The 21,891-nt window shown below is 36.2% G+C and overlaps 1 protein-coding gene across 19 annotated transcripts in view; it reads left to right on the top strand.

The window, feature by feature from the left end:
• The window catches only part of KMT2C (lysine methyltransferase 2C), a 237,278-nt gene that overhangs the window by 134,493 nt on the left and 80,894 nt on the right, over positions 1 to 21,891 (top strand). For 18 of the 19 annotated variants that reach the window (XR_004137992.2, XM_064487184.1, XM_064487185.1 and 15 more), the window contains 6 exons: positions 7,410 to 7,579; positions 8,035 to 8,174; positions 8,975 to 9,088; positions 9,987 to 10,061; positions 11,957 to 12,675; positions 20,421 to 20,540. Coding sequence is in view for 18 of the 19 variants with exons in the window: in XM_064487184.1 (XP_064343254.1) it covers positions 7,410 to 7,579; positions 8,035 to 8,174; positions 8,975 to 9,088; positions 9,987 to 10,061; positions 11,957 to 12,675; positions 20,421 to 20,540 (1,338 nt within the window). In the remaining variant the exon portion in view is untranslated. The remainder of the gene's footprint in view (positions 1 to 7,409; positions 7,580 to 8,034; positions 8,175 to 8,974; positions 9,089 to 9,986; positions 10,062 to 11,956; positions 12,676 to 20,420; positions 20,541 to 21,891) is intronic. The other variant, XM_031455747.2, reaches the window with a different exon arrangement.

The raw sequence follows: 21,891 nt of genomic DNA on the forward strand, positions 1-21,891 counted from the left end.
CGGGGATGGGATGTGGGTGAGGGGCTGGGAGGAGGCCCAACAGCTGCGCCTCACCCCGGCCCCCGGTGAGCACCGGCACCTGGAACTGGCGGTGCGTCACCTGGTTCTAGGGCGTTGGGCTGAGCTAGGTCCCGCCGCCGCCCGAGGGTGGGGTCGGAGGGGAGGGACCGCCTGCCCCGGGAACCGAGCGCCTCGGGGCAACTGCTCTCAGGTGTGGTCGCCGGGGGAGGCGGGGCCTGAGGGCTGGGGAGGGTCCGGCTGCGGCCTCTGAGCACTTGCGCTCCTTCCTGGCTGCTGGACGGGTGCTTTCGCGTGTTCTCTCTGTCCTTGAGCTTTGGTCTAAAGAGAAAACCTGCGGAATTGTACGTTTATACTCTTAGCTCCGCTACCTCGCCTCTGCTTTTCTTTTTATTTTTCTGAAATAGGAAGTTGAATTCGTAATTCGTTTTCTTTACTTTCCTAAGGAACAAAAGGATATTTAAGATATTAAGGTGTTTAGTTTACCTTTGATTATAGCCTGGCTGCACTGCACTCATTTGTTGTATTGGCAACTTTATATCTAGGTACATCTGACGTAATAATTTTATCTTTTTTTTTTTTTTTGGTTGTGCTTAAACGCTTTAATTTCTGCTTTAATCGAATTTAATCAGATACTTTAGGCAGTGAAGTTTCCTTTATGACATATATTTAGATGCTTGAAATAGTGACTTTTAAAAACAAAATAGTGACTTTAAAGTGTAGTATTTGTTTATTAATTTAATTTATTTAGATGAAGTTCTTTTTCTTTATTTGACTAGTTGATTCAACAACATATTAGGATGTAGGTAAAATTAACTGCTGTAATTTCTCATATCAGTTTCTCTTTGCATTTTTTTAAAAGAATATTATTTTGTCCTGGTTATTTAGCAAGTAGGTCAGGCTTGTGTTGATATATTGTGCTTTTTATCAGTGTAAAACTAACTTTATTCTGTGTAATGTCTTTTGGGGAGGGGAAGGAAGAACCAGTTATTTTGCTTTGCCTGACAATATGGCCATTTGGGTTTTAGTTTAGCAGTTGAATGTGATCTTTTCACATCTTTTTATTTTGGATCCTTCTGTGTCATTTTAACTATACGTTTTGAATGGTTTAATAGTCAAGTATTTAGATTAATGGTTGTAATTGAAATGCTTGGCTGTTTTAAGACAAACTTGTTCTTTTAATTTCCCTTGTTTTTCCATTCCTTTTATTTCCTGCAATGAGTTGCAATTCAGACTCTTATGAATATTAAGTTATAAATGTTGAAAATACAATTTTCCCCTCCCGTTGAAAATGAAGAAATTAGAACTTTTCCTTGTAGTTTGCTCCCTTTTCTATGTCTTAAGTTAACCCAGACTGTAAACTTTGTCACTTTTTCTTTGGGAAAGAAAAGGTTTTTTTCCCCTGTAAAGTCCAATCTCATCTCACCCCCAGTCTTTTGGAGACTTGGTTATGCATCTCTATGAAAGCATTGTAAATTTTCTGGAATCTTGCATATCTGAAAGAGATTGTTGCCTTCAGACCACCACAAGAACTCGGTTTGATATAGCTTTGCATTACAAGGTTTTTTTCTTTTACTCTGGAAACTTTTTTTTTTCCTGGAGTTTTCCCTAGCTCATGATACCAGAGAAGGAAAGTCTTTTTTCTTTTTTTTTTTTTTTTTTTAAAGTTTACCTAGTTACAATCCTTTTTTCCTGCTTGAAAGCCAGGAGATCTTTATTTTTGGTCAGATTTTTGGATTTGCTTCCAGGATGCATCCGGTCATGGTCCTGCGCTAAGTAGTGTTCTCTGGAACATATTGACCATTGTCAGTCTCCTTTCAGGCCCATATAAAGGTCTATAGAAATGTTGGTTAACTTCACCTTTTTTCTTTTTAAAAAATACTTACCTTCTTTACATTCTCTTTGATGATCTTTAGCAACATCTAGATAATTTTATTTCTTGTTTTAATTATCTTCTTTGTTATGTTTTTCATTATCTTGGAAAATGTGTTCAGAATTCCGAGTATTTCTCTTGTTTGTTCTCTGACTTCCTTTTGTTCTGCTCTCTCATTAACTTGCTCTTTGTAATAGTCTGCTGTTCTCTTTCACAAGACAGAGTTATTTATAATATTGCTGAGAGTATGAGTGGATAGTGTGTGTGTTTTACTCTGTTCTATGGAGGCACTATAATGTGGTTAAAAGGTTAGACTGTGGAGTCAAACCTCAGCTTTTCCAGTTACTAAATACAGTATCTTTGGCAAATTATTTGACTTCCATAAGCCAATTTTCATCATGTAGAGAATGTTAATTATACGTACCTCACAGGGGTGTTGGATTTAGTGAGATGATGCTTATAAAGTGCTCAGCATAATGCCTGAAAAAAGTACTGTCATGGAGTTTTTCATAGGAAGGCTTATCCTCTGAACTGTTAGAAAAACAGCTTTCTCTAGTATTAAGTTCTTTCATAGTTCTTTACAGTTGTTAGTTGTAATTATTTCTTTATTTAACATTTGAAGTCAGACTCTGTGGTGGAGGCTAGAGATTCAGGAGCAAATGGGCGTGCCTTGTGGGGGCGTCAGTCTGGTGGGGCTGCTTGCACTGAAGTAAGGGGGATGTTTTCAGGAACCAGTCATTGTCCAGTAGGTTTCTTTTCTCTGTTTCTCAAGAATACTTGTGTGTTGGTATATTATGCATTTTAAAGACTTTATTTGGAAATAATTTCAAACTTTAAAAATTCAAAAAATAAAAATAATATCATATGCCATTTACCTAGATTGACCTGTTGTTGGGATTTCAGTATCATCGCCCTCTCTCCTCATCCCGGCCGTATATATATTTTTTGTCCTGAACCATTTGAGGGTGGGTTATATACACCGTGTTCCCTTTACCTTTAGGGCCGTGTATCCCTAACAACAGGGATATTCTTTCGTAATAACAGCACTGTTATCACCCCATACATTTGTATCAGTATATCTAGTCTACCATTCATATTTCAATCTATCACTTGATCTAATGTCCCATGTAGCGTTTCCTTCCTTCCATGTAGGCTCCAGGATCTAGTCTAGGGTCAGGTATTCCATTTAGTTGTCCTGTCTCTTTTGACTCTTTTAATCTGGAAAATTTCCTAAGCCCTTAAAGAAGGTCTTTTTTTTGATACTGACAGTTTGGAAAGTAGAGTTTTTCCTCACATACCTTTTTTTTTTTTTTTTAAATCACTTGTAGAACTTTCCTCATTTTGTCTCTGTGCGATGTTTCCTCGTGACTTTGCAGAGTTCTTCATCCTTGGCCAGAATAGTGCGCACGTGATGATGGGCCTGGTCAGGGTGTCAGTGGGCACACCTGGTGCTCCATGCTCCCTCACAGGTGATGCGAGTTCTGATCATCTGGTCAAGCTGCTGGCAAGTTTCTCCACTGCTTTCTTTTCCTCCCTTTCTCTTGTATCTAATAAAGCAGTATGTGAGGGGACTCTTAAAACCATGCAGATATCTTGCAGCTCCTCAAAATTTTCTCCAAGATTACAGAAACCACTGCCTGATGCAGTTTTTACCTGTTGGATTGTAAAGTGATGCTTTCCTCCCTTCACATTTACCCGGCAGCCCTCTGTGTTCTAGTATAAGAAAGAACCCTCCTTTTTTTGTGTGTTAAAATATTTATATATTGTCACTATTGACTCATGAATTCCTATTATTTTCAATAATTTACAATTGACTACTGTACCTAATTTATTTTTCGCTCAAATTGTCCCATTTTGCCTCGGTAGCCTTTTCGAGCTGGCTTCTATCTGTGTATGTCTTTGTGATATGCCCTCACAATTCATTTGAGCACTTGATTACAATTTGGCGTAAGATGTTCCAAACTTTTATCTTATACCTCTCCTGCTCCATCCTTTCAGCAGCTGAGGCAGGAAATACATGCATGTATATATACTTACACATACGCATATACACGCATACACGCATACATATGGAAGTATGTGTGTACTCACACGTGTGCATCACTTACAAATAATGAGCTTACACCAATACCTCCAGTTCTGATCTCTCCCACTGAGTTTTGCCTTCGCCCATTCTTCCATACCTGTTTTTGTATAGTAAGAATTCTTGTGTTTTGTCTGTTATTCTTCCAAGATTTTTATTTTTTAAATTTCCCATTCTTTTCTTATTGATTTAATTTTTAAAAATACATAGGATATTTAACATGCATTCAAGAAATTTGTGGTTTATCCTTCCTGTACTTTTTTGTAATGATAAGCAAATATATGTATGTTATTTTCCCTTACCTACACTGAAGATAGCATGGTATATATACTCTTTTGCATGTTGTTTTATTCACTTAAAATCTGGGTGTCACTTCCTATCAGTTCATAGAGGTCTTCCTCATTTTTTTTTCTTTTACTTTTTTTATTTGCTCCATTGTTTATCTGTACCATGTTTTTTCCAACCAGTGTCCTATGCTTATTTAGATAGTTTCCAGTATTTTACATTAGAAATGATCTGTAGTCTAACTTTGTGCATGTGGATTTTGGAATAGTTGGGACGAAGCTGTAGGGTAAATCTCTAGAGTGGGGCTGCTGGCTCCAGGGTAAGTGGGGGTGTGGTTTTGTCAAATTCCCTTTCGTGGGGCTTGTGGCAGTTCATGTTGCCACCAATGCATGAGAGAACTTCTTTTCACCTTGCCAATGGGGTGTCATTGCTTATCTTGTGAGCAGAATGGTAGTAGCTCAGTGTAGTTTAAATTTCACTTCTCTTTGTTGAGTGAATTTGATCATTTTTTTTTTCATATGTTTAAGGGTCATTTTGACCCCGTTTTGTGAGTTGTCTGTTCTTGTGTTTTGCCTTTTATTCCTGAAGATTTTGACCCCCACCCCCCAGTTTAAAACTTCCTTAACATGTTGGGGATATAAGGCCTTTATTTGAGCTGTATGATGCAAATATTTTCTTCCAGTTCATTGTATGCCTTTTGACTTTACCTGCATTATTATTTGCTACACCAAAGTTTATTTTTATGTAATCAGATTTATCAGTCTTACATTGCTTCTGGATGTTTGAGTTAAAATTGGAGAGCCTTTCCTTGTACGGGGTTGTAGGAGAGCTCGTATTTTTCTTCTAGTTTTTGCATTAGGTTAGTTTTTAAATTTAGTCTCTAATCCATTAGGAGTTGATGCTTGTATATGGTGTGAATTTTCTTTTCCCAGTTGGCTATTCAGCTGTCCAAAACCCTTTCACTGAAAGGACAGTCTTTGCCCCAGTAACTTGAGATTCCAGACTAGAGGTTTAGGTTTAGTTAGGTTTATTTCTGGAACTTCTTGGCTGTCCCATTGCTCTGTCTTTCTGTGTTCATGAACCAGTATTGTAGTGTTTTGATTATAGAGGCTTTGCAATATCTGGTAGTTTTGGTCCCCCTTCAGGGCTTTTCTAGTTCGCATTGTTCCTAGCTGTTCTTATGTGTTTACTTTTCCATGTGAACGCTAGAGTCAAGTTATCTAGCTTCGTGAAAAACCTCATTGGAGTTTTTACCAGGATCACTTTAATTTTATTAATTGATAGTGACATCTTAATGATGTTAAGACTTTGTAACTTAAGAACAAGGTATGTCTTTACATTTGTTCAGGTGTAGTTTAGTGTCTTCTAGGAATGTTTTATAGTTTTTTTGTATAAATTTTTGATATTTCTTAAGTTTATTAAATATTTTATTTATTTTGTTGCTGTTGTAAATGAGAATTTTTTATTTAGTATATTCAACTGGTTATTATTTGTGTATGTGAATTTTATTGACTTTTCATTGCTACTTTATATCCTACTTTAAAAAATTCTTTTATTGACTTTATGATAGATTCCCTAGGATTTTCCAAGTATACTATTTTTTTTATTTATAGAAATTTTATTTTATTTTTTTAAAATGTGTTAGTTTCAGGTGAACAGCAAAGTGATTCAGTTACACGTATGTGTATATATACGTGTATCTATTCTTTTTCAGATTCTTTTCCATCGTAGGTTCTTACAAGATATTGAATGTAGTTAGTTCCCTGTGTTATACAGTAAGCCCTTGTTGTTTATCTATTTTGTATGTAGTAATGTATATGTGTTCAAGTGTACTATCTTGTCATCTACAAATAGTTTTATTTCTTCTTTTCCTGCTCTGCCTCTGTTTTCATTTGTCTCAGTGTTTACATTGGTTCAGAACCATGTTAAACAGCGGTGGAGAAAGCAGGCGTCCTTGCTTTGTTTCTGACCTGAGTGGGCATGCCTCTAGGGTTCCCCAGTTAAATAAAATGTTGGTTTTGGAATTCAGGTATATGTGTATACCGCATTAAAGAAATACATGTCCGTTTTTGTTTTCTTCAAAGTTTTTTTTTCCCCAAAGACCCTTTCAGCATCTATTGGAATAATCTATTTTTTTCTTCTCAGACCTAATACTATGTGAAATTTCATTAACAGATTTTTCTAATATTTACCTATCCTTGCATTTCTTGTATACACTCCACTTGGACATGGTTTATTATTTTCCTAATTTGCTGGGAGTCTGTTTGCTAACATTTTATTCAGGATTTGGGAATCAGTATTTCTGAGGGCATCCATTTTAAATCTGTGAGACTTCAGCACATCTGTGGTTCATGCCAGTTTCTCTTTTTAGTGAGCATCTCTTTCACATCAACCCAGCAGCTCAAAAAGATAAAGTTCCTTTCTATTGGTGTTTCAGACTGAAACGTTCGGGATGAGGTGGGGCCGGGTAGTGAGAGTCCAGCAATTTATCAACCTCGTGCCCAGGGTTTTAAGACCCACTCACTTGTGGGTAAGGAAGGAGGTTTGGTGGGCCTCTGGCAGGCCTTCACCTCATAAGCAGCTCTGCTTTGCTAAGGGTAGTGCCATTCTCTGTTCTGAAAATATGAGAAACCATAATTGGACTTCGATTTACAGTGATTATTTTCACAATTTCAGACACCAAATCATTGGGAGTGGGTCATGATGTTTCCTTAGTGTGAATTCTTGTTTTTAGTTCCTAAGCTGCCCATAAACAAATGGAATATGTAGCAGGACCATTTTGCTTTCACGGTAGGGAGTTGTGTAGACTTATTCAACACAAGCTACTTCCTGATTCTGGAATATGTTTCTTTTCTGAAGTTTGGATTGCTATGTTCTTGATTTTCTTTCCTTCCTATTTATGTTTTCTTGGATGTCTCTACCCACTATTTACACTTTTCTGGAGGTTTTAGGGTAAATTGAGTGATGTCTCATTAGATGTTGAAAACAAACTGCTTTTTCAAAAACACATACCCTAAATTACTGCATGAAAATTAAAGCTTAATGTTTAATCTACAAATGTTTCATTGATTTTTAAAAAAAAGTTCACACCAGAACTGCAGTACAAATGCATAACAAACTGTTTTTGTTTTCATTTTTCCTGGTGTTTAGAATTGCAGAATATGTGTAGAGTGTGGCACACGATCTAGTTCTCAGTGGCACCACAATTGCCTGGTATGTGACAGTTGTTACCAACAGCAGGATAACTTATGTCCTTTCTGTGGGAAGTGCTACCACCCAGAATTGCAGAAAGACATGCTTCATTGTAATATGTGCAAAAGGTAAGACGATAACAGTTATTCCATTTAAATGTCTGTCAGTTCTTCTGTTCACGTGATCATCTGCTCTACCATGTATCTTCAAGATCCAAGCTTTTGTCATTCCAGTAATCCTTTTAATACACAGTACTGTTAGAGATGGAATTAAATTATGTTTTTAGGAGTCTTAAAGGCATAAGTGAGTGGACAAAAAATAAGACCAGAAACAAGCATTAAGAGGGAAAAATAAAGAGGAAATAGGTTGAACATGTTATTTTAAAAAAAGTCAACACCTTTAATCCAAAACCCAAAAATGACAGCTCCTTTTCTAGAACCTTCAATTGCTAACCCCTGTAACCTCTCTTCTGCCATCCTTACCCCTTCCTACATCCAGTTTTTCAACAATTATCTCTCTCTTCCCAAGATATTAATTTGACTTTAAATTAGAAAATTTTATTTAAATATATTTATCATGGCAGATGGGTTCACTTAGAATGTGACAAACCAACAGATCATGAACTGGATTCTCAGCTCAAAGAAGAGTACATCTGTCTGTATTGTAAACACTTAGCTGAGCTGGAGCCTGGTGATGAGGTGGAGATGGCTGAACTCGCTGCAGGTAAACCTGAGAATTTCGGTTTTTTATGATACTGTGTCAGCCAGTCACCAGTATATTACTTTAGTAATAATGAGGGAATCCCATGTATCAGATTGCATCTTATTTTTAACTTCTGTACATGTGATCTTGGTCATCTCTGAATCTGATGACTGACATATAATCTAGCTTCTTTACAACTGTTGTCCTAACATTTGAATTCTAGGACTGGTGTACTTTCCTCCAGTTGTATTTTTTGAGCCAACAGTGGAAGTTCCTTAGTGGTAGGCTCGCTTCATATTCTGGGCTATTTTACTCCAAATAAATTTTAGTTTTATTATGTCCTTTTAAATGTTAATTCTCATGTCTTGAGCCCACATTTCTGTTCAGATATTTTTATTAGTATACCTTTGGTTATAAGTTAATAGCAAGATTCTTAGATGGTAAACGGAACAGAACTACTGATCAGATTGCTTTCATTTTCATCAATAAGAATGGCCATTTCTATAAAAGTCCTATTTTTTCATCTGCAAGGGGTTTAAGTAGACATCTTGGTTACTAATGTTTTGTTTCCAGTATGCTAAGGTATACAGTTGTGGAATATCCTTTTAAAATAATAAAATGCCAGTTACCTCTTAATTCATTATATTTTCCATATTTTAAAAATTATTAATATAGATTTGGTTCAAAGTATGAAAATCTGGACAATTACTAGTGGCATTTCTAGTGATTATTAACCTCACTGGAACAAAATAATAACTGTTGACTTAACAAAAAACAGAAAGACTCATTCTAAGCTAAAGGATAAATAATTTTCTGTTAAGATTATAACAATGAAATGGAAGTTGAAGGCTCTGAAGACCACATGGTATTTCTGGAGCAAGCAGTTGATAAAGAGGTCAATGGTCAGGAGTCCATACCTGGAATTGTTCCAGAGGGTAAGAATGTTTTTGATAATGGATATAGTCTATTCTCTGAATAAAATGTATATAAACAGTGAATATGTGAACGTCTGCTAAAATGTTAGTACCCTAAATAAAAATTAGCCAAGACATAGTCACTTAGGAAATTATTTGGAGAGGAGCCTTTTAAAGTAAAACAACCTTAGGCAGAAATTAATAGGGGAAAGGGTATATATATATATTTATTTATAGTTCAGCTATAATCTAGACTTAATCATAAATATATACTTTGTTTAGGGATCAAGTGATTTTCATTAAAAAGCAATTTCTTTCTTTCTTTAGTCATACTTGTAATTACTAACTAGAGCTGTTGGTGATTGTGAGATGTTTCATGCTGAGATAATGAAAAATTCATTGTCTTAGATTGTCTCCGCAGCCCTATTGAGGATTATTTCAGTTATTTCAATGATACTTCAATTAAGCTTTTTGCAATATTGATAGTAGGAATTATTGTACTTGAGGATCTGGAATTAATGAGAGACCGCACTGGGGAAAAACTACTTATTATATTTAATCTTGATCTCACCTGAAAGTCTGTGAGATTGTGGGTGAGACTGTATGTTACATAGATTGAGTATATACATAGAAACCTGGAGATTTTTTGAGGTTAACAAATCTCATTAAAAAGTATACTTCATAAAGATGTCAAGTAAAGAAAAATAAGAAAACTATAATAGAAAATCTTACCATACATTCCTAATTTCATCTTCATACTCTGCTTACAAATAGATAGTAATAGGATGCCTTATGCTTACAATGGAAATTGGCATTTGGTAGTAGGATAAATATCTTACTCAAATCATTGATGAGAAAGCAGGGTTAGAGAAATTTTGCCTCCTTGCTAGAGATTGCATAAACATGTTCTTCACGGCAGTTCCCGTCCATACTGGAGAGCAGCAGAAGGGAGACGCCCCAGAGAGCCTCAACACGCACGCTCCTCTCGTTTCCGGTAAGTGGCGTGGTCGTATCGTCTAAGTGTGTTGACTTAGAACAGAATGCCTCTCCAGTTGCTGTGTAGAGTCCAGTCATTGTCTGTTAACTTTTAAAATTAATTCTACCAGAGCACATGCTTAGCATGCACAAGGTCCTGGGTTTAATCCCCAGTACCTCCATTAAAGGGGGAAAACCAAAACCCACCTAATTTACCACCCCCCAACACCAAAAAATTAATTAATTAGTTCTACCAAAGAATTGTTTATTGTTGCTACATGCACATTACAGTAGTGAAATCTCTAGGTGAAGTGATCCTTTTCTTGAAAAACAATCAGCAGTGGATTTCTAGAGCAGAAATAGAACGTGTTTCTGTTTTTATCATGCCCCTCCTGCCTAGCCCAGAAGAAAGGATATGTCATGTTCTGTGTCTGTGTTGTACATGGTCCTGTTTGCCAGCGAGGTGTGAGGTAGTCAGTCTCCTGTCGGCATGTAGTGTAGGCTTCATACAGCATTGCATTGAGATTGTTTTATTTGAGTCACTTGAATGATGGTACTTGTGGTCGTTTAACCCATAAATAAATGTTCACTCCATTTGTGTATATTTAATTTTCTGTTTTAAAAATCTATTTTTTTTATCACTTTCAAAATACTAAGTATTTTTGAGGCATTTTTGTGTTTAAAGATATTTAGTATGATTACATCTTCTGTTTGATTTTTTTTTTTTCCTTTTCAACTCTTTCAGTAAAGCAGAAAATAAGAAGTGAGATTTCATTTGAGTATCAGAACTTAGATAAACTTCAGTCACTGTGGTAAATAGTAAATAAGGAAATTAATATCTTTATTAATGTACCTTAGAAATTACCTTGATAGCATTTGAAATGAGTGTTTTTTTCATCTTCAGTGGTCTTACTTTATAAAGCCACTTAGGGTTCAAGTCCATTGGACTGCTAACCTTACTCCTTATTTATTTATTTATTTATTTTGGTGGGGGGGGTAGTTAGGTATGTATGTATGTATTTATTTATATAGGGGGTACCGGGGGTTGAACCCAGGACCTTGTGCATGCTAGGCACACACGCTACCACCGAGCTCTACCCTTCCACTCTTAATTCTTAATTTGTTATTGAAGTGTAGCCGATTTACAATGTCCGACCTTACTCTTAAGTAGCATTGGGTTAAAGGTTTAAGACACTAGTACTCTGATTTAAAATTCACTCGTCAGCGACTAATGGGACTTCTAATGTCTTACTATGTTTATTGATTTGCTAAGATTAGTTTTTTTGGTTATAGATGATGAGGAAGAACAAGAATTCCATCCAAAAAATGTATTGACTATGTTAGTAGGACAGCTAAGCAAAGTAAATCTTTTCTTTCTGTTGTCATTACTCATTTGAGTCTGCAGAAGCTTTTTGCAGCTGGTGTGTCTGCTTACTGGACATATCATATAATATAACTAAACCTCATTTTCGTAGCTGTAAAGTGAGTATAACTTCATCTATAAAATTTTAAATCGTTTTGTTAAGTTCTCAAACTGTAAAACATCATGTATGTAGAATAGTTATATTAGAAATTAATTCTATTTTATTATTCTTACCAGAAATTACCTTAAGCTTTGGGGATCCTATTAAGGCAGTGTTTCTGTAGGTTTTCTTGTCTGATCTGTGACTGATTGTAATCCATAAACCCTGGTGTATTTTGGCCTTCACTAGTTTAGTAATTGCTTCTCTTGATGAATACCTTCTGATTTAAGTCATAGTTTTAACCAAAAGTATGTTTTGGAAGTTCCCCCCTCCCACTTTTTAAGAAGGAGAGCTACAGGCATATAAGACATTGGTGTTTTATGTCTACTCATAGTTAGAAATTTTAAAATTCATATGTACATTAACATAAGAAATATTCCAAATTTTATAGAATCGTCCCAAGATAAAATGAATCCTGAATTGGAAAATCAGATTTCTCATGAAATCGGTAGTGAAAAAATGGAAATGTCTTCTAAAGTAATGCATATTTGTAGTGAAGATCAAAATGAAAACAAAATGGAAGTGACAGAGACCGTTGAAGTCCTTGTTTCCCAGGTGACTGTGCAGCGGGAGGAGCTACAGTTGTTAGCTCACCCTAAGGTAGAGGCTTCCACAGAAGAATCAAGGCCTCCAACAGTAATCGTTGAACCTGTCACTGTTCCACCAGAAACCTTAGTGTCCCCGTGTCGGGAAAGTACTTCTTTCTGTTCTAAGGAACCGCTGGCTACAGAGAGGGTACAAGAAGAAATGGAACAGAAAGAAAATTCTGAACCTTCTAATGCATTTATGGACTTTGAAATGACTCCTGCATCTGAAAGTTCTGTGAAAGATGGTTTATGCCAAGAAGACAAATCTATAAAATTACCGTCTGAGACAGAGTCATCATTTTCATCAGCAGCGGACATAAGCAAAGCAAATGTGTCTTCCTCCCCACCCCTTTCTTCAGACTTGCCTTCCCACGACATGCTGCATAGTTACACTTCAGCTCTCAGTGCTTCTGTTGGAAACATCATGCCAACAACTTACATCTCAGTCACTCCAAAAATTGGCATGGGTAAACCAGCTATTACCAAAAGAAAATTTTCTCCTGGTAGACCTCGGTCCAAACAGGTATGGTGATTTTAATGATGTTGACAGAAAAGATGTTGCAGCAGTTGTGTAAAATAGGAAGGTGTGTGTGTGGCTTTGTTTTAGAAGTCAGTTTGTTCTATCTTCAGGGAGAACTTATGTTGACTTATGTGTTTTGGCCATTAAAAAATACTCTTAATGTAGACTAATTTATTAAACTGGAAGTGGTCTTATTGGAATTTTAGCTTAGTCGGGACACGCAAATCAACCTATTTCATTATAGTTTCTAATAGAAAACACTTGGAAAAAATTTTGGTTCTATGCCACAGTAACAATAGAGCTTTGAAAAACAGTAAAGTTTTGAGTATAGTGTAAATAACATTTAGTTTTCCCCTCTTGTATATTTTTTTGTTATCATTCATTGTGCATATTTTTAACTACTTAAGCATCAGATTTTACTAAAGAAGTTTTTCACACTGGGAAATTTCTCATTTTGATTTTTTTGTTAATTGCTAACTTTTATGGGATTTTTTTGTTTTAAGTTGGGATTTATTTCAATGGTTTCATGAAAAGAAATCTTGGAATTGTTGATCTCCAGGAAGTAAAGGGAGCTCTTCCCATGACTGTTTTCAGGTGTGTGGACTCTGCACTGTAAGGGTGGGTTCCAGTTCTTGTGAGATTGGCGTGAAACTACAAGGCAGAATTGAAGATACTGTAGCTAAGAATTATGTGTTCTACAAAATTCCTACTTTCTGAAGTTCTTATAAAATTGCAGGATACTAAACAGTGCAGAAGTTTAGTTACAGTAATCATTTGGGGAGTTTTAAGTCTCATGATTTAAATTGCTTTCAGTGATTAAATTTTGACTTTTTATAAGAATAGTAGTATCTTGATCTTGATCATCTAATTGTAAGATCAATTGAAAAATTTTAATGTGAAAATTAGTCTGTAGTTAGTTTTACACCAAAGGCAAAATGGTTGCCACGTGGGATTTAACTATTTTTCTGTGGCAAAGGCATGCGCACTAAACTCAAACACAGTATGTTGCCTTTGTCTAAGTATTTTACTTGATACTTTCTGTTTTACCAAGAGATTCTTCTTTTCAATCTAGTTCTCTTCCTCTTTAGTTGTTTTCCTTTTTCTCTTTTTGAATAGCATATACTAATTATGTAGTTTGGGCTCTGAAAAGACTTTAGCAATGGAAATTTGAATCTCACATTTAATTTTGGTTCTGATATTTACATTCTTTAAGGATGTTGCATCATAAATATTCCTGTTAAATTTTACTGGTATCTCTCCTTATTTAGAGACTTCTGTTCCAATTGAGAAACCATTATGATTGTTTTTCTGTTGACTTATGTTGCAGAATAGTGTGGGCGTGTGTATGTGTATTTGTGTGAGAGTGTGTATGTGTGTGTATTTTTCTCTTCCAGGTTCGTCCCATTTTATATGAGCCATGCCCTGATGTTTATTATTGCTTCTGCTATGTTGTCTTCCAATTCTGGTAGTATTCCAATTTGTATTTCACCACCACTGTCTCATCACTACTTCACTTTCTGCTGGTAATCCCATAAACGGCTTGTTTTACCTCCCAGTTAGTTTGGTTTTAATTGTATAGGAAACAGCCTTCCCTTGGTGATTCAGAGCTGCTTGTTACACGGGCTGTTTTTGTGATGAGTATGGATTGGGTAGAACAAGACCGCTCATCCTCTCTTTACCCTTTTGGTATCATCTCACTTTATGGGAAAATATTTAATGAAATCACAGGACTGATTTAATTCAGGCACTCCTGTACTAATTGCTTTGTGGAGAGTATTGAAAGTTTCCACTGAATCTGTGACATATGTTTTCTTAGAAAATAAGTACTCTTAACCTAATTTTTAAACTCTCAAATTCCAAGAAATTTTCTTAATTTTACCTTTCCACCATTTTTTTGTTAACGTCATATATGTGAAAAGCTTAGGCATTTCCATAAGTTCTAAGACATGTCTGAGAGATTCTTGCAGAGAAGGTGAAATTTCTTCAGTATAGTAGATTTCCAAAAATAGTACTTCATTAGATCATAACACTTTCCCATTACATTGTGAACTGGATTTCTTATTTTTCATCAATTTAAGTAGCTAATTAAGAACCCTGGAATTTTATGACATGCATGTGTACTACAGCAGCACTTTAAGTGAGTGTTTTGAATTAACATATCAATTTCATAATCTGTTCCTGTGAGAGAAAAACAGGCCTCCAGTGATGAGCTGTAGAGGACTGTAGTTTTGTTGACAATTACAAGTAAGCAATTCCCTCCCCTCCCCTCCCCTCCCCTCCCGCCTCTTTCAATGGTAGACACCATGTCTGGTTTGTAGACATAAATCTTTTAGTAAGATGTACTATTGATGTTTTGGGGATTTTGTTTTGTTTTTGCTTTTAAAAAAAGAAGTCAGGTCTAAAAATCATATTGTCCAAATAAGGAGAGATTCAGTTCTTGAAAACTTATTTCATAACCAGCTTTTTAAGTAAAATAAGTTTGAATTTTGAAATATTGCTTTATATAATGTATACACAGTCATATTCATTAAAGGAAATTACCCTAGTAGTTCTATTTTTCTGTTCTCAGATACCTGTGAGTTAAAACCTACACATCTTGATACTTTTAGAACCTATCAAAGGTTTCATCAGTGAATAATATTCTCTGTTCTTTATGAGTAAAATGTGGAGTAGAGGTTGGCAGTGATTTTTCCACATACCTTCTGGTCTAAATACTATGCTGCCTTTAAAAAAAAAAAGTGACTTTTAAGAAGTATTTTGTATTGTTTACATATATTTGTAGTATAGTTAATTGACACTGAAAAAGATTGGTCAGTATAAATTCAGCGTGAACATTTCCATAGTGCAGTTGTTTGGCTGCAAAGCTGTATTCTTTATTACTGTCTGTGTGACACCAAGCAAGTTGCCTTGTAAAACTCTTGACTCATCTGGAAGACTCTCTCAGATTTTTTTTTAAATTAGCAATCACACACATAAAGCACCTGACACATAGCAGACAGTAGTGCTGCCTTGCTTTCTTTCTTGCATTGCAGAATAATGCAAGTATTTGGTGTAAATGCAGACTTGAGGAGGATATAGTATACACGTGTTAAATGTAGCTCTGGAGTGGTGGTCCTGAAACCAAATAGACTGACTAAAAACTGTTTCTAAAGAAATGTGCCAGTGAAAATAACCACAGGCCTGACTGAGCCAAACACTGGCCTCAGTACATACAGCATGTAGTAGTAGGCTTTCGGGTTCAAGGCCGCATAGTGGTTGCACAGATTTAAGAACTGAACTGCCTGTTAATTATGCTGTGTGTGATGCGGGCTGCAGTAGAGGAAACCACAGGGGACTGGGAAAGTAGAAAAGGTGAGAGGAAAAACGCAGGCTTACATACTTAGGCATGTTTTCTAGGAGGAGTGACCAGAACCATCCCTACTTGGAGTGTGACCCACAGACCAGGATTATCAGTACCACCTGGGAGTTTGCTAGGCTGACTCCTAGGCCCCCACCTTACCTGGCGTGAGAAGGTCCATTGTAAGAAAATCCCCCGTGCAGGGGGAAGTCCAAGAAGCGCTGCTCTAAACAATCGGCAAAGTATAGTTTTCAAACTAAAAAATGTCTAGTCCTTTGGGGTGTCAAGCTACAGCACATAACGATTAGAAATATTAGACATCCCTCTTAGTTTTCTTGTGCCTGTTACATTTTTTTAAGCCATTACCAAAACCATTGCTAGCACCAGCCAAATTCACATTCTTAAATTACTGAAGGTGGAAGCTGGCAACAGCTATTTCTGTACTTTCCCTGTAAGATATTCTGTATCTTCTCAAGTCACTATCAGGGCTAAATTTCTTGTTCTGTTTGGTGTTGAACTCATTTATTTATAACTTACTTATGTGAAATTAATTCTGTAAGTCACAGAAATGAATTGTTTGCTGCTGTAACTGTGATGTACATGAGTGAACGTAACAAAGACAAATTATAAATGCTTAACGTTTTCTGTTTCTTTTACTAGTTGTCCTCCTTTTTGCGCTCTCTTCACCGTTTGCGCTTTGTCTCAGTCAGGCTCAGCCTTTAATAGCAGTCTTGGTTTTGCACAGTATATTGGGACAGGGTGGACTCGAGGTTGACTCGGGACTTGGAGGTGTTAAGCTGTGCAGGAGACGCCGGACCTTCTCTGGCCCCTCTTCAGACTGATTCAGTAGGTTAGGACACTCTTGGGTTCTAATCATGACATCGATCATATTTGACAGCCAGAGTCGCCCATAACCACTATTGTTCCCATGTCCTTATTCCCACAGTCCGTGTAGTTTACTAGGTCAGTAAGTTTACCTGAGAAGCTGGCCTCAAAGCAGAAAGGTTAATACCAACTTTACACAGTTTGGGGGTTCAGTGATTGTTGTTGGAATCTCATTCAGTCTCTTCCAAGTAGTAGTTTTTAAGTTTCTTTGGGATTTGAGAGCAAGTTGTTAAGTTTAGCTCCCTTTGTCACTTAAATTCTCCTGATGGTTACCTGTTCTAACCCTTTTGCTTTTAATTCAGTTTGTAGGTAGTTTAAGAGTAACAGTGCATTGGATAGATCGGTTATTTTTTTTTTTAATAAGTAAGGAATTCTAGGCTACAGTTGGCAGAATGTATATTTCATATCAGTACAGTGTTTATTGATGCATTTATGTATACATGCGTGCAGAAATGCTCAGTAGAAAAAAGATAGTTCAGTAAGTGCTGAACGGAATGTTTAACACAGCGTAGTAAACAAAAAGCAGTCTCTTCTCATAGATCTTGTTCTCCAGTGGCAACAGATGAAGTGTAGTTAAAGTAAAACCAAGTGTAACAACAGTGTAAAGCATGTTGCAGCAGATGGGGGGAGCTGACCTCTTCTGAATGGTCTAAGTTCTTTATGATCAAAGCTGAGATCTGAAGGGTAATTTATAACTGAAGTTGACGGTTATAGCAGTATTTTAGTTTTAAGGTCTAAACACTATATTAGGTAATTTCTTTGTCAAGGTATCTAAGTGTTATCATAATTTTCTTCAGTTCCTATAAAATTGCACGTCCTCTGTCTTCCCAGTGCCTTATGATAACATACTTATTAAAATTTGTAATCACCTAAGCTTTTAATATACAAATTTTTCATAGCAGTTGAATGGATCTGTAATTATCCCTGAAATGGCATCTAAACATTCTTAATCTATAGAACCCTTCATTTCCTTCATCCATGCTGTGAGAAGTGTGAATGCTTTTTGAAATGAGATAAATTTTGGCATTAAAGCTATCTTTTCAATTATGATGAATAATGTAACATTATTTTAGCATATGACTTCTTGTGGTATGTTTTAAGAACTGTCTACTGATAACATTAAATGATCTACCAAAAGGAATTTAAGATATACACTAGCCAGTATCCTTAGGGGAAAAATATTGAGTGGAAATATTGAGAGAACTAAATTTAGATATCTCTTGCTCCCACACTCTACCACTAATTATAAACAATAAAACATCTGATGCCAAATTATGATCAATAATGGTATGAAAGGTGTGGTGAGGAAGATGATAGTTCCCTTGGTGTGCTAGGAAAAGGCCTCTCTGATAAGGAAGTACTTAAGGCCACAGCTGAAGAATTAGAAGGCACCGGCCATTGGAAAGTTGGTGCAGTTCTGAGTCAGTAGGTCCCCATTAGGAGCTTAGTGCGGGAAGGGAGTCAGGTAGTGAGGGCATACGGGCAGTGAGAGATGCCACAAGATGAGGTTGGAGGAACAGTGGGAAAGATCTGATTTTATTGTTCTGTGGATCACTTGCCAAGGGTTTAGGACAGGGTTGTAGTGTCTTGTTTGGTCAGATTTAAATTTGTTTGAAGTCCCTCTGGCTGCCTGTGGAGAGAGGCTGGAGGTGCAGGTGAGGCGTGAAGGGCAGTGGACAGCTGGGGTCAGCTGTGGAATGGTCAGAGACAAAGCTGGAAGGTAAAATGTGCCGACCCTACTGACGGTTAGGACTGAAGGAGCAGAGGGGAGAGGACTGGAGGGGCAGCGGGGGGTGAGGAGGGAGAACAGGGCCCTAGGCTCCCAGTTTTCTGGCCCAGGGACCGGAATCCACCTCTAAAGATGGGAAAGGCTATGAAGTGGAACTTGTTGAGGGGAGATTTTAGATGTAGTAAACCTGAGAGGTTTTGTGTGTCAAAATGTAAACATTAAGAAGGAAATTGAGATTCATAGTAACTCGGAGCTCTCGGAACATGTTAGAACTAGAAATGTGAATTTGAGAGACAACATCATCCAAAGTGCATTCAGCATCAGACTACACAGAGGAGAGCTGTCCAGGTTTCACCCTGGAAGCACTGAGGTCTTTATAGAGGCTGGAGGGGCCAGGGGAGAACTTGCATGGGAGGCTGAGAAAGGTCAGCGAGGGAGGGCAGAGAAATGTTCACTGATGTGCGGCACAGAGCCCGACAGAACTGGGTGTAGATGTTGAGAGTTTGAGTGAAATGACAACAGAGAAGTTGCTTCTGGCAGCACGGGTGTAGATGTAGATGCAAGATGATGTGACGGTGGGCGAGTGAGGTCGTTCAGTTCAGCTCAGAAATCAGCATCGCTATGAGCTGAGCTCCAGGGTAGGTTAGTTACATGTGAAACTAGTCTCTCTGTGAGATCTTTCTCAGAATACTGTTAGTTCATTAACTGGCTCCTCCCCAAAGGATAGTCAAGTTCTTACTTCTGGTTGATTATTTAAATTCCGGTGGTATTTTTATGTGATTAATAGGCTACTACTTGTTAGTGTGAAAATATTCTAGAAACCTGGTAAGTACTGTGTTTCTTGTCTTTAGTTTTGATCATTTAATTGGTAAAATTTATAGCATGCATTGTTGAATTATCTGATTCCAAATTGGTTCTTCATTGTTGGACATTTGTTTTGTGTTTTTCTTTAAAATGTTATCTATGTGGGGTAAGCTTTTTTCTTTATACTGCTAAGCATCTTCATCAGATTAGTTCAGGTTATTGCTGAATGTGGTTTTTTGGAAGCAAAATGTCTTAGTTTTAACTACTTTAATAAAATACCATTTTTTGTATATATAATCAGATACTTCAGGCATTTTAATTTGCAAATTTAGGACAATTTGCTTAAACATTTTTCCACTTTTCAAATTAGTCCCTTGGGTGTAATCTAAGTGTAATAGTCTCCTAAATAAAAACAAAAAAACAAACCTCACAACTAATGGTCACTGAAGGAACAATAATTAAGTGCTAGGATTATAATGGTATTTGCATCTTAATGTTACAAACTATCCAAATTTTAAAGTGACTATGTCTATTGCTCATATTCCTGACTGCATTTCTGTCCTTCTGATTTGGTTCTTTATAGCAAGAAATATACATAACATTCTTTAAGTTACATTAGAATGATAGTTGTTAGGAGAGAATAATCCCCAAATAGCTTCTTACAGTGTTAATTCTTAAAGTTTGATTGACGTTTATTTATGTTTTGGCACCATAATTGCAGTTTATGTCATATAAACTTTAATATTTACTAAGTTTCATTGTACTGATACTTTAACCAGAGTAAAATATTCAATGTAAATTAAATTGTAGCTGCAAACGTTTATGTATGAAATCTTTAAGTGATAAGCTTATTTTCCCTACCTTGAAGCAATTTGTCCTAAATTTCCGTACGTCTGCATTTGGTTTTGCTGTTCTAAAATTCCTTAGTTGCTGGCTTTGACTTTTTATGTTGCTGAGTTTTATACATCTATTTTCTCACCTGCCATATCCTAGGGGGCTTGGAGTACACATAATACAGTGAGCCCACTTTCCTGGTCCCCAGACATTTCAGAAGGTCGGGAAATTTTTAAACCCAGGCAGCTTCCTGGCAGTGCCATTTGGAGCATCAAAGTGGTAAATAAAATTGCATTTACATTCATATATCATTTCTTTCTGGTTGGTTTTGTCGGAGTAGAAGTTAATAAACCTTTCTTTTCTAGATATATAGTTGATCCAAAGCCACTTTTTTTAATCCAAAAATTTTAATATGAAAAAGCAACATGCTTGTATTTAAAAACCTGTACTAGGTGGAGATTAAATTGCCACTTTACATGACTGATTTTAAGTGGAAATTTTTAACCTTTTAAAATGATTGCTTCCTCTTATGTTGTAATTAGCAGTATTTTTATGAGGGAAATCCTTGTCACATAGGCTATAAAGTAATTAAGGACTTGTTCGTTTGTGGTATCATGAAATTTTGTTGCTTAGAAAAGAACAGAAGAAAAACTACATTAATCTATTATGTACTAATGGAGAAGAAATGCCAAAATTGTAGCAGATTTTGTTGTCTGTATTAATAGCCTAAAAATTATAGGGTTTCTGTTTCATGTCATTGGTGGATGACACTGCCAGTCCTTGAAGTAAGTTAAGTAGTGTGATGCAGTTTGAAAGGTAAAAAATTAATTTGAAAAGGTGTTAATCATCTAAAAAGTTAAAATATTTTACTGACTAGAGGAAATAGTTTTTCTTCATCTTCTGTATATGAATAATTCTGGAATAAGGGTTTTAAATTTAGACTAATCAAGAATTTCAAAAGAATTCTAGATTCCACTTTTTTTATATCACCATTGGAAGAACTTTTTCAGCTGACGTCATACAAGGTGTTGAAAATATTAATATTTGTTTTAAGAGTAAAACAACTTTTTCAGCTTGATGTCATACAAGGTGTTGAAAATATTAATATTTGTTTTAAGAGTAAAACAACGGTAAGCCAGAAAGAGAAGGAAAAAATGCCATATGCTATTTCTTATATGTGGAATCTTAAAAAAAAGAAATGAACTACTTATTACTTATAACTTAGATGATTTTTTTGAATATGTGTAAGCACAATTGACTGTCCTTTATGACTGGATTACTGCATTCTGTTGATTCTTAAAATGAAAAGAAAACTATGACTTGTTTAACCATTTTAAAGCAGATACCACCAATTTTCACTTATTCTTATCTCTCTCATTGGATGTTGAGGAAAAACAAATCGGGATTGCTTTAGTCCTGACTTAATCACTGCCTTAAAGAAATCTTTTATTCCAATCAAAAACCAACGAAACTATCCAATTCGACCCTACCCTGTCCCTTGTTCAAAGAAGCTCAAGAGCTGAAGGAGAGAGCAGCTTAAGAGGACAAGGAGAGGCAGTCGGAAAGCTGGAAGTTGGCTGTGTTTACTAAAACTGAAGGGAAAGAAAAGACCTTCCAATCCTTTGTGTTC

Source organism: Camelus dromedarius, chromosome 7 (genome assembly GCF_036321535.1).
Source record: "Camelus dromedarius isolate mCamDro1 chromosome 7, mCamDro1.pat, whole genome shotgun sequence".
Classification (NCBI taxonomy): Eukaryota; Metazoa; Chordata; class Mammalia; order Artiodactyla; family Camelidae; genus Camelus; species Camelus dromedarius.